The 13754-nt window shown below is 40.6% G+C and overlaps 1 protein-coding gene across 2 annotated transcripts in view; it reads right to left on the bottom strand.

The window, feature by feature from the left end:
• Positions 1-13754, bottom strand: part of Zdhhc17 (zinc finger DHHC-type containing 17) — a 62400-nt gene that overhangs the window by 37238 nt on the left and 11408 nt on the right. For both annotated transcript variants that reach the window (XM_021173832.2, XM_029482495.1), the window contains exons 2-3: positions 3398-3501; positions 214-336 (exon numbers count right to left, since the gene is read on the bottom strand). In XM_021173832.2, the coding sequence (XP_021029491.1) occupies positions 214-336; positions 3398-3501 (227 nt within the window). The remainder of the gene's footprint in view (positions 1-213; positions 337-3397; positions 3502-13754) is intronic.

Here is a 13754-nt window from a genome sequence, read left to right on the forward strand (position 1 = left end):
GAAATATGTATGGAAAAGTACTCTATAGGACTTTACCCTTGTAAGTCTTCAATATGTTAAACATGAGTTTTGGGGGTTCTTTTAGGTATACAGAATAAACACCATGAGAGCTACTGATTTGAGAAATTGTTAGTTCTTATGATAAGTAATTTCAATAATGTTATAGCAATAAAAAAACCAAAAGCCTATTAATGAAGAGCACAGAACACATACTTGACTAAATCTATTCTGTTATTGATGGCAGCCCAGTGAAGAAGTGTAACATTTTCTTTGTCTGGTTGCCGTACATCATAACCCGCTTCCACCAATTCTCGGCAGCGTTCATATATTCCATATCTGGAAAAGAGAACAGGTAATGGTCTCAGTAGTTATAGAACGTTTAAAGCTAAGCACAGTATTTTTGGAAGTACTGCTTTGGGGGGCAGTGGCGGGGAGGTGAGGGATAGGACAGGACACTCCGGGGTGGCCTTAAGGCCACAGCAACCTCCTGCCTCAGCTCCCAAGTTGCTAGAGTCACACTTGTGTGACTGGCTTAATGGTTCATTGTTATACTTACAAATTAAAACCACTTCAACAGCTTTTACTAACCCTTTTTTGCAACTCTAAAATATCTCATTTATAACAATGTAAAATTTCATGAGGTATAAGAAAAAAGATCTCAGAAAAAAACATAAATCAGCCAGTTCTTTATAACTTAGTTCATAAAACTATGCAGATTTAGAAATGACACATAAGTTAAAGAATGTTAAATTTTGTGAAAATAAGTAACAGGGAATGCACGAGACATTAGAGAATGTCATGAACCAACACTGTTTTATATGAACCCTAAGAGTCTCTATTTATAAATTTAGCTGATATTCCTGAAGGCAAATAAAACTTTTGTGTTAGGGGAGAAAGGGGGATGGGAAAGTCCTGTGATTTGGGTCAATCTATGACAAACCAGGGAGGGTCCCCTGGCAAGCTCCAGGAAGAGGCTCACATCTACCAAAGGGAGGCCAGTGACAAGTGAGCCTCATCACTGCACACCTAACTTACAGTTTGAAAGATGTGTTTTTATTACATCAGTGTTTGCCTGCATGGACATATATACACAGACACAGACACAAACCGAGTGTGTACTGTGACCTTGGCAGCCAAAGGAGAGCTTCGGGTTCCCTGGAACTCGAGCTACTGACAGTCATGAGCTATCACGTGGGTCCTGGGAATGAACCCAGTTCCTCTGAAAGAATGAGAATATTTTTCCCCTAAGAAGGTTTTCATTCATTAATATTTCCAGGTATAAAGTTGATTTATTAACTATTAGAAAGAAATTTTGTGAAAAAAAAAAGCCATAGTAAAAAAAATTAAGCCAAGCCAATAAGCCATATGACAATGGAGCTACTGATATTAATCTAACAGGAAAAGATAGAAAATTATATTAATTTTAATTGCATAAAAGAAAATATTTAAATTTCAAAAACATTATTTTAGTTTGCTTCTTGTTGCTGAGATTACATACTGACCAAAAGCAAGCTGGGAAGAGGGCACTTGAGCTTACGGCTACATCACATCCATCACTATAAAGGCAGGAACTCAGGCCAGAACCTGGAGGCAGGAACTAGATGAAGCACAGGCCATGGAGACATGCTGCTCACTAGCTTTGTGAAGAACAAGAGCTTTTAACCAATGAGCCACTTCTCCAGCCCCCAAAGTTAACAACGTTTCATTAATTTTTTGAAGTGTATTCTATCCATTGTGTACAAATGTATAAGTGTGTCACAGTGCAAGTCAGAGCACAGCTTACAGGAATCAACTCTCTCCCGTCACTCTCTGCGTCCTGGAGAAACCATCTAGCCAGTCTGACTGTGTGTGTATGTGGTAGGTACACACACACACACACACACACACACACGTACAGGCACTGCAGAGGGCAGAGGCCCAGGTCCCCTGGACTGCAGTCACAGCTATCGTGCTAAGAACCTATAGCAGCAGACTCTTGACCACGCACCTCTCCTGTCTCCACCACCTCCAACCTCTGCTGCCACTTAATTTAATTATGAGAAATCTCAAGTATAAACAAACAAACAAACAAACAAAAAAAACCAGAAAATAAGTCACCAAAACTCCATCAACAAGCTACATACTATCATTTTCTTAATCAAAATATTAAATCTCTGGAATTATAACACAAACATTAACTTATGTAAATTTGACAAACTGTACTACAACAATCTTTGTTTCTTTGGTTTTGTTTGATTTTGCTTTTTTCAGATTGGCCCTGACCTCACAAAATCCTCCAGTCTCTCCCTCTGCAAAGAGTGCTAGCTGAGCACTGAAGGTGTGTGCCACCACCCACCCAGACAATTTCTTCTTCACTTTATATCCTGCTCACTGCCCGCCTTCCAGTCACCCACCCCTCCCACAATCCTTCCCCACCCCCACCCCCTTGTCAAGTTCAAATTGCGGAGGATCCTCCATAGGGAAGGTTAACACAAAGAATGAGCAACAAGGAGACTCTAACAGCAAACACTAGAACTTCTGCTTGTATTGCCAGTGAACCTAACAGACAAGTATACTGTACACACATTCATAGAGCCCTCTTACTGTTGCCATTCCGGGTCCTATGACACTGCTCACTAGCTTTGTGAAGAACAAGAGCTTTTAACCAATGAGCCACTTCCACACACACACACCATTATGTATAATTAGTATATATCAGTATAGAAAAATATTTGGTAATAAAAACACTTAATAGAAAGAGAAGAATCAAAGGTGATCTTGCTCATCTGATAGTTTTCATGTGTCTCTAACTTGAATTAGTCAATGTGCTAGAAGAAAAGATTTTTAAAGTACCATGTTCTTATGTTTTATTTCCCCCATATGAAACTGCTCTGAAAGTTTGATACATTAAAATATGACTTTTCAGGCATTATATGGTGGTACACACCTTTGATTTCAGTACTCAGGAGGCAAAGGTATGAAGATCTCTGAGTTCAAGACCAGCCTGGTCTACATAGTAGCTTCCAGGCCAGCCAAGGTTTTGTTTTTGTTTTTCGACAGGGTTTCTCTGTGTAGCCCTGGCTGTCCTGGAACTGACTCTGTAGACCAGGCTGGCCTTGAACTCAGAGATCTGCCTGCCTCTGCCTCCCAAGTGCTGGGATTAAAGGCACCATGCCGGGTGCTTTTTTTTTTGGTTCAAAGGTACTTTTAAAGTTGGTAATGTTTTCTAGTTGTTTACATTCAATATTCTTAAAGCAAAATAATAAATTTCCACAGAACGGCAAGTACCAAAAGCTAACAGCTGGTGGGAATTTCAATAACTAACTAGAATACTGACATTTCCCCCAAGGCATTTGAATATGTAACTCAGATTTAGAAAAACAAAACCAAGAAAGAAAACAACCATAGAGAATCTTACTGTGTCGCCTTGACGATGTCCCATGTGCTATAGTCATCAATATGAGTTTTCCGGCCAAGAGGTTCTCCATAGCCATGGTTATAGTGGCTCTGTGGTTTGATTTCCTGTTAAAAAGAAAAAGCACATAAACAAGAGATGAAAACTACAGGAAATATTTTAGCACTTTTATTTTTGTGCTATTTGACACACATTCATTATTGAAGTAATTATGCTTAGAATCCATACTCTAGAGAAAAAGCATGGTCAAATACATCTACCACTTGTATACATCCCCCACACTAAAAAGCTCTGCGATTAGAAATTAGTGATGAATTGAAAGTGTCTCTTATACCATTCAACTCGAGGTTTTGAGAAAATCCCATTCTCTTGTGCCAACTACTCTCCAACTCTCCAACTCTAGACCAGCCTGAGCTCCAACACTGTCTCAGATAAACACTAGAACACGAATAAAGGGAAGAACTCACACGGGGTCTCAGAGGAAAACATGCAAGAGCACTCCTCTAAGCATGGTGCAGCACACCTTTAATCCCAGGCAGTCAAATCTTCCTGAGTTCAAGGCCAGCTGGCCTACATGTTAAGTTTTAAAACAGCCAGAGCTACATGTGTGAGACCCTATCTCAAAACCAAAACCAAAACAAAACAACAACAACAACAAAAAAAAAACCAAAAAGCAAAATCTTCTACTCTCAGGTACTAGCTTTTCCTAACCATTCTCGGTAAATAAGAAACTCTAACTGAATGTCTAACTGCCTGAATCCAGGCATGCATCCCATAACACTTCAGTCAACAACAGACGACGACACAAAGCTGTAGCTGTATGGAATTATCCTAGAGCCGATCATTTCTTATCGCCTGGTTATTTATCTCAGGACAGCTTCTAGGCACTCCATACATACACTGGCATTGGTGGGCGGCATCGTCACCTCTCTGATATCGGGCTGAGCTCTCTCTCCAGCGAGTCCTGCTAACCTCTATGCTCTGTCCATAGCTCCTTTTCCACAACCCCTCTAAACTTCTCAGCACTAGGCTTAAAATACAGCAGGGCAGAAACACGTGTCAAGGCAGTATCTGCAGCACAGCAGAGCCTCGCAGGACACCCGTGCCCTCTTTTTAAAGACAGTTTCACTGGATAGCCCCAGACTAACCTCAAACTCACAAGCATTAGCACTGGGCATGTACCACTAAAGGAAATAAAAGAATGGATGGGATTCTTTTTCTCATATTGAAAAACATTTTAATCCCAACACTAGGGAGGCAAAGGCTGTGGATCTCTGTGCATGTGAGGCCAGCCTGGTTTACATAACAAGTTCTAGGACAGCAAGAGTTTCATACACACTAGAGAGACCTTGGATCAAAAAACAAAACAAAACAACAACAAAAAAAACAAATCAAAAAAAAAAAAAAAAAAAAAAAAAAAAAAAAAAAAAAAAAACAGTAAAGGGAGCCATATCTTATACCTATCCTTACCTTGTTACCTCCTCAAGACAGGAGACATCTAAAGCAGCATTTGAAAAAGAATTATGACATATGCAGACAGGAAAATAGATCTAAAACCCAAAAAGTGTTTGTTTTNAAAAAAAAAAAAAAAAAAAAACCTAAACCCCTTTAACTAACTCATTAACATTTCTTCATTTCCTGAAGAGGATGTGAGTATTTCTAGCTACAGGACAATATTTGCAATATATTATTAACTACTTTCCCATGGCAATGGACATTATTAAAAATTCTCCCTACTAAAAATACCGTGTATGATGGTAGTAGTGGCACACCCTTTAATCTCAGCACTCTAAGGCAGAGGCGGGTGGATCTCTGTGAGTCTGAGGCCAGTCTGGTCCACAGAGTCAGTTTTAGGACAGCCAGGAAGGACTACATAGAATACCTATCTACAAAAAAAAATAATAATAAATAATTACTTAAAATAAGTGTTTGCCTACTGTATAATTTTTGAAAATGCCCTGTCCCCGTACTTGGGAGTAGAAGAACTTTCCTGGAGTCCTGAGACTCACTTAACATGTCTGAGTTAGAGTTGTACACACAAGATTACATAGTGCCAATCTTCTTACTTAAGGACAGCTGCCCCTTTCTAGCAGCACTGATTTGTGGCGTCAATGTATTTCTGACATTCTACAACTAACAGTCACACACATCAATCTTCTCCTGGGCTTCTCTGGTTTTGATATTTAGATTTAAATACAACTACAATCATTAGTGCTACTGACCAAATACTCCCACGTCTCAAGCACATAGACTCTACGACCCTGGCCAGCTGAAGGAGTATGTGTAAGTGAGAGGTTCCTATTTTTAACTGAATATGAACAACAAATATATGCCTCTCGCTTTCTTTGGGTCATAGACACTGGCAATGCTCTCAAGAGTAAAATAGTAATTCTGGGTCCAAAAGTAGCCCCTGCTTACCCTAAAGTGTGTGTGGATCATAAACCAGTAACACTTGAGCTGTCAACATTTCAGAGCTGAGACTTCAGCAGAACCTGTGTATCCTAAGGAATACAGTCATGAGAGCTATATATTTTGTGAAGTACCACACAGATAGATCTCTAGAAATCATCTTTATTTTAAAAAGATGGTTATAACTAATATATGGCCTTGCTAATTTATGTTCACAGATTTCTTATATAAGAAAACTTCCTTATTCTTATATAAGCAATAACTTCTTATGTATATATGAGTATCAATATAAGAATATCTTTGAACAGTCTAAAGAACAATCTAAATTTCCTAAAAATAGGTGGTACTGTTTTCTCATTTTCATGCCCAAGTACTAGCAAAAATTATCAAATTGCCTACACTAAACACTTTGCTAGACTGATTCTAATCAGCGATTATGTGGGGTTGGACTGCTTGCTGCAGGTCCTGAGGCAGATTACCTTAGACTACCTTAGCTCCCTAACTGCTTCTCTCTAGAGGAACCCCTGCTGGCCTTGCTCTGTACCCCCTCAGCACACCCCTCAGTCCATCCATGCCTCTGCCTCTATTACTCTCTCTCTATGATCACTTAGCATGTAAATGAGCAGACTCAGCAACCTTACAGAATCTTCCATGACCTGTTTACTTTTTTCTTCGACTTTAGTATTTACCATTCTCCTCTACCCACCCTACACATCTGTAAGCTGTGTACTCTAAAACCCTTGCTGTCTTATACCTTAGCTCGTGTTAGTCAGCCTACTTAGAAGATGTCCTCGGGCTTAGGCTTTGAAATTCTTCAAGTTCACAATCTGAGCATCACTTTAGCTCCCTGAGACACCCAGCTAGCTCCCCTCCTACCTGAGCTCCCATTCCTATGCAAACAAATCATTAGGCATTGTGTAAAGGAATTATGGTAGTTCACCATCTCTTTTGTAACAAACCTAGTGGCTTAAAGCAACACAAATTTGTTGTCTTAGGCTACTGGGTCAGAAATCCAAAACCATTGTTCCTGCTTGCTAAAGGCAAGAACGACTCCCCATCAGAGATCTTTAATATCGCTGAAGACTTTTTTTCATAGCCCAAGCTGCAGGGTTCACACTGTATTTTTCTCTCAGTTATGAATACCTATGGAGAGATTCAAGTACTTGCTTTCTCAACTGGGACATCCTGAGAGTTCTGACATCTACTCCCTCTACTTGAACAAACTTTAGTTACGCTCTTTTGAACACTGAGAAAATGTCTCACTAACCAGCCCAACCTGGCTTCAAACTTGTAAACCTTGAGCTGCTTCTCAAATGCTGGTGGTAGTACAAGCGCGAGCCACAGTGTTCAGTTGCGCCCCTTTCTTGACCTAGACTCCGGTCTTGCACAGCCCAAGTTTAGCAAGAATACTATTGGGTAAGTTGAGAGATAATTGCTTTAAATTCTTCAAAGAATCTTCTCGAGTTAAACTGTCTCTATATTGGGCAGGGTAGAGGTCATAAAGAGTTATGGGGTAGATTATAGCTACTTCCAGCAAGTTCAACCTCTCTCCTTAAATACACGAACCCTTGTCAGTCCCATGCTCAGCAGTGTGGTCCAGAAAAAAAAAAAATGCTCAGAGAAAGCAGTACCAACACCTACTCTACACAAGGGCATCCAGGGTAAGCACTGTCACTCTGAGATTAATCAGCACTGAGATACATAGCTCTCCTTCACTCGATGGTAAATGTATTTCACTGCACCAATAAATCACACAAAAATACTGCCCGTTTATTCTGTTTGATACTGTGCTAGTTAGATTTTTGTCAACTTAGGTAAGCACCTACTTACAGATAAAATGACTTGGTTTCTTGAACTTCATTATGAAACTGCCCTCCAGGTGGCAGCACCACTTTATACCTTCACTAACAATACAAAGGTTTTCCTCTCAGTGAGCTTAGATTTATCCGACTTCTTCCTCTGGAGACCTGAGAAACGCCAAACCTTCACACACTTCAGTTGCTATTTCCCTACAGCAAAACAAGGAAAGCTTGTCAAACTGGCCTGGGGACTTAGCAGCAGGAGGTCAGATTATCTTGACAAAGTGAGGATGCGTGCTTGACAGCAGATGGCTTAAGAAAGGATGGACAGAACATGGAACACCTACAACTCTTCTAGGGAAGTTTTGTTACTAATAAGAGCAGAAGCCAGAACAGAAAGGAGACCTAAGGAGAATAATAGTGTTTGGTTTGGTTTCAAAACTGGAGAGAGCCTTGTTTCCTCACTGGTAGAAACGGTGTGGTGAGGCCATGAATCGGTGGGCAAACAAGGCCCAGGAGTCAGTGTAGCTGTCATATGCAGCATCATATGTCAAATGCCAATGACAGAAATCAAAATCTGGATAAACTGACCTACATACTATATTTATGAACTAGAATATCCATCATAAAGTTGCCATTCTCCTCAAATTTGTGTGTGTGTGTGTGTGTGTGTTTAGTGCAATTTCTATCAAAATCCCTCAAGATTGTTTGTAGCTACAGACAAGGTTATTCTAAATTTATATAGGAAGACACCTGTTATCGTCTAAAAGTCAATTTTAAGAACTATTACGAAACAAAAGTTACCAACATCGCATGGGGCTGGCTTAGTTTTAGACACAAAAAGACTCCAGAAACAGAAAACAAAACAAAACAAACCCTAAAAATTAAAACCCATGTATTTCCTCAACTATTTTTTAACAATATAAAAGCAATTTAAGAAAAGAGTTTTCATTCGAGGCCAGCCAGGGCTACACAGAGAAACCCTGTCTCAAAAAAACAAAAACAAAAACAAAAGTTTTGGGAGATGAATGGGAATTCATAGGCAAAATTAAAAATTTTTTTAAAAGACCATTTTTTTTAAGATTTATTTATTTTATGTATGTGAATACACTGTCTTCAGACACACCAGAAGAGGGCATCAGATCTCATTACAGATAGCTGTGAACTACCATGTGGTTGCTGGGATTTGAACTCAGGACCTTGGAAAGAGCAGTCAGTGCTCTTAACCACTGAACCACCTCTCCAGCCCCAATCAACACAATTTTTCAAACTCAAGTTACATAAAAATCAACTCAAAACTTATTACAAAACTAAATGTTAAATATATATATATATATATATATATATATATATATATATATATATAACCTTTAAAAAGGCCGTGAGACCAGGCATCTAAAAGCGAAAGAAATCAAAGGAAGAAGCACACTAGTCAACAACTTAATCTGGACCTTTGTTTTCTAGCCTGCAAAACTGGGGAAGGGCTCTCCACAAGTAAACCGTCTGGTCTGTGTTATTTATCCCAGCAGCCCTAGTAAACTAGTGCAGACAAGAGATACTTTACCAAAGATACAGGAATGAAGATATACACGAGAAAGGATATTTACTATCATCAGCCACTTCCCGAGTGGCAAACATCACAAACTACAGGGTGGGTTAGAAGTGTCCAAGGGTGTGGTTGCCATATCAGTCCTGTAATCCCATCACTCAGGACACTGATAGAGGAGATTGCGAGTTCCTGGTCAAAGTGGGCTGGCTACATAGGAGATGTTATCTAAGAAAGAAAAGGGGTGGGCATCAGGCTGAAAAGATAATTCCTCAGATAAAGTGATGACTTAAAGCCATATGGGTATGATAAACTTGTCTTTAATCCCCAACCCTTGAGAAACAAGGGGCAGGTTCTCCAGTAAGCTAGCTGGATGGTGAACTCCAGGGTCAGCAAGAGACTACCTCAAACTATCAGGCAGAGAGCAACCAAGAAAACCAGTATCAACGCACACACACACACATGCACACATACACACCACACACACACACACCACATTGGGGGGGATACACACACACACCACATTGGGGGGATACACACACACACACACACACACACACGGTGAGTGGGTCAGTCATAATTTAGTAGAATTGCCGTCTCCACATCTATTTTTAGGCTTGACATAAAATATCTGAAAACAAGTCCTACCTTGTCATCTCTGGCCTACTTAAAACTTCCCTAGAGTGACTGCAATATAGCTAGTTTGTTCTTTATTTCCTAATCTCAAATCAAACAACCCCACAGCTGTTAGCCATGATAAAACCTAACGGTCAGTTGTCAGTGCCCGTGTAAATGAGGCACTCACTCATCCGTGTGCGCTGTGGGGGCTAACAGACAGCTTGGCAGACAGAGGTGCTTGCTGGGTAAGCAGGGGAAGCTCACTTCAATCCCTGAAATCTGCTCAAGGGTGAGGAGACTCGGCTCTGTTAAGCTGTCCTCTGAACACGCGTGCTGTGTCACTATGCAAATCACGTGACAGCAAATCACACAGCAGGCCTGCCTGCACATCCAATAACTAAGCTTTGGCTAGCAAATCCACAGCCTTTCTTCCCCTTCCCCAGCAAGGTCAACACTGCCACCCTCGAGACCCTTCCTTCATAAAGGCACATCAAAAGTTGTCTCCTCTCTTTCCCTACTTCCAGTTCACCTTTAACCCCTCATCCTTACTGCAAATGTCTTCTATTTCTTGCACTCAGGTCTCAGCTTTTAACACATACCTGATCCTAACTCCACACCCCTGCACCCCTGCCAGCGCTCTTACAGAATGGTAACTTAACTGAATCACAAAAGAAATCCGAAAATCAGACTGGAAAGAAGCCAGAACAATGAGATAATAAAGCATCATCACCAAATACCAGTGAGGACCAGAGATTGTGTCACACATACTCAGCTGGCGGTAATGGAAAAGGCACAGCCACTCTGCAAAGAGCTCATTTCTTTTTTTTTTTTTTTTTTTTTTGGTTTTTCGAGACAGGGTTTTTCTGTATAGCCCTGGCTGTCCTGGAACTCACTTTGTAGACCAGGNCTCACTTTGTAGACCAGGCTGGCCTCGAACTCGGAAATCCGCCTGCCTCTGCCTCCCGAGTGCTGGGATTAAAGGCGTGCGCCACCACGCCCGGCCAAGAGCTCATTTCTTAAAAACATTAATATACAGCCATGTGATCCAGTAACTGCATTAGAATAAAACTTTTGCTTGTGTAAATGCCTGTACATAAATATTTATAACTAAATACAAAAACTATAATATATATTGATATACATATATAGATATAGATATACTTTAACAAATATAATAACTAGAAGCTGGGAGCCCAGTTCATTTGCAGTATATGTATAAAATGGTCTATTCACACTATGGAACAGCAGTCAGTAATAAAAGGGAATGAACCACCAGGAGTACCTGACAAATCTCCAACAACTATGCTGCATGGGGGAAAAAAAAATCCTGTATGGCACATTCTAAACGATTCCACTCATGTACTACTTGTGTGTGTATATGTGTACGTGTGTATGAGTGTGTGGGTATGCATGGAGATGTGTGTATGTGTGTACATGTGTGTGCATGTATGGGTATGCATGGAGATGTGAGTATGGGTTCTGAGGCCTAAAGTTGACATGGGGTGTCTGCCTCAATTGCTCTCCATCTTTTTTCTTTTTTCTTTATTACTTTTATGTATGGCATCCTCAGAGGCCAAAAGAGGGTGCCAAATATCCTGGATGGAGTTACATGCACTTGCGAGCTACCCAATGGAGCTGGTGGGGACTGAGCTCTGGCCTTCTGGAAGAGCAGTGAATGATCTTAACCACAGTACTGTTTGAGACAGGGTCTCACTGAACCTGGAGCTCAGCATCTGGCTCGATTGGCTGGCAAGCTCTGAGAACCCTTTTCTTTCTGCCCCCCAGCTCCAGGGTTACACTTGCACATTGCTCAGACCAGCTTTCACGTGGGTCAAACTCAGGTCTTCATCCTTAAACGCATAAGCTTTTACCAACTAAGCAATTTCTCCATTCTCCAAAAGACGTTTGTGGAAAACGTAGAAAATGTAGAAAACCTACACAGATGGATGCTGTCCAATAGACCTGTGCAATATGAAGACGGCCCTCAGTTTGTGCTGTCAGAAGCAATAGTTGCTAGTCACATAACACTAATATACACTCACGATTTCAGCTTTATGACTGAAATGTGAATTTTTATTTTATCAACTCCATTTATTTCAAACAGTCTCATGTCACGGAGGCTGCTGCATAGGAAAATACAGTTCTAAACACAATAAAGGTAAGATTATTATGCTCTGAAATAAAATTATACCCAGACAGAGTTCAGGAAAACACTACAAATTCTAAACCTTATTGCCACTTACATGTTGACAAGAAAATAATTTTATCTAGCGTGTGCCCAAACACTGTCTCAGCAAAGGCCCCAACAGTGGAGGCGTTAAGATCCTGCATAGCTATACTATGGTATTCAAACATTCCAAATAAATTAATGTTTACAAATGATTCAAAATTAAACCTATAAATCACTGAAGAATGATGGACATTTACAATTTCAGGTAAGGTACATAGACAAACAAAATGTCAAAGTTAAATAAAAAAAAAAAAAAAGACCCAGAGAAAAGCAAGATCAACAAAGCAGCCATGTGCACTCATCTTGAAATGCAGAGGAAAACAATCTGGGGACAGAAGAGGCTCAGCAGGTAAGGAGCACACTGTCTCCTTACAGCAACTCACAAGTCCAGGGGCTCTGGCTCCAGGGGCCGGACACAGCTGAGCCCACATGCACAGCCCCCATCCCAACACACAACATATACACATCATTTGAAAAATAAGTAAATTTGTTAAAAATTAAATTAGTAATAGTAGCTAATTTTACTTCTAGGTACTATTCTGAACTTTACTTGGAGACTATAAACGGACAGCAGGGCTGCTTCAAGGTATGGCTGTGGGGAAGGCTTCTCTTATAGATGTAATAGAGAGGAAGAGCAGCCAGAGCATCTGGGAGAGTCCAGCAAAGAGAGACAGTAGTAACTAAACATGATCAGCAGACTGGACTAGGCCACGGCGTCAGGAACATGGGGAACATGAGGAAGACAAAGAAGAGACCAAGATCAAGGGCCAAGGGAGAGCCACAGGAAGAGGATAACCGACGTAGCTGGGTTATAAGGTGAAATACACAGCTTCGGAGTAAGCTCCTGAGCTGAGGAAGGGTCTGGTATGGCAGGAGGTGAGAAGAGCTACCTACTGGTGATGTGGACAAAGACAGGAGGCTAATAGGCACCCCAGAGAGGCATTTGTCCCTTCTGTCAGCAAGAAGGAAACTGACTGCTTTTTCAGAGGGGGACTGACATCACAGGTCCTGAGGAATGCTGGCTTTTGTCTATCAGAACTTTGGATAGTGGCATTTCCTTGAGAGCTGACATTGACGAAACATTGATCAAACATTAAAGATGCTACTGCAAACCACACCATTACTATCATGTGTCCCAGAGAGAACACCGCCAGCAGAACCACTTACGAAGCTTTTATCGTTTGAATTGGAGGATTATGGTACTTACAAGATCATCTATAGAGGTAGAGGCAGATTTAATTGGTTACTGTACTACTAAATTTTCATGGTCAGAGCTGGTCCCCACCCCATCACTGTTTTAACCTACAGCTGTCAATACCACCTATAAACCCCAAAACAACGGAATCTCCTTCCAAGCTACATTCCATGTGTTCCAATGCTGTCATTTTCTTGGCCATACTAGAAATTAGCTATAGTTTGAACATAACCAATAATCATACACCCTCAAATATTCTCTCAATGGATTGCTGACTAAAGTAAGGGCCTCCAAGTGTACAGTTATGTGTGAGGAACAAAGATAGCCATTTGCTGCTGCTGCTGCTGCTGCTGCTACTGCTGCTGCTACTACTACTATATACTACTACTACTACTACTATTTGCCAAAAGCAAAAGGCACCACTCACAGCAAAACAAAACCTCAATTTCAGCGTTTGAAAATGTTAAGCCCACATACAGCACTTAGTACATTAACTTAATCAACTCTATAAAGAATCATTAAAATGAAGGCTTTTCATTATCCTAGCATTTTCAGAGAAGAAA

The sequence above is a fragment of the Mus caroli genome, chromosome 10 (genome assembly GCF_900094665.2).
Source record: "Mus caroli chromosome 10, CAROLI_EIJ_v1.1, whole genome shotgun sequence".
Lineage (NCBI taxonomy): Eukaryota > Metazoa > Chordata > Mammalia > Rodentia > Muridae > Mus > Mus caroli.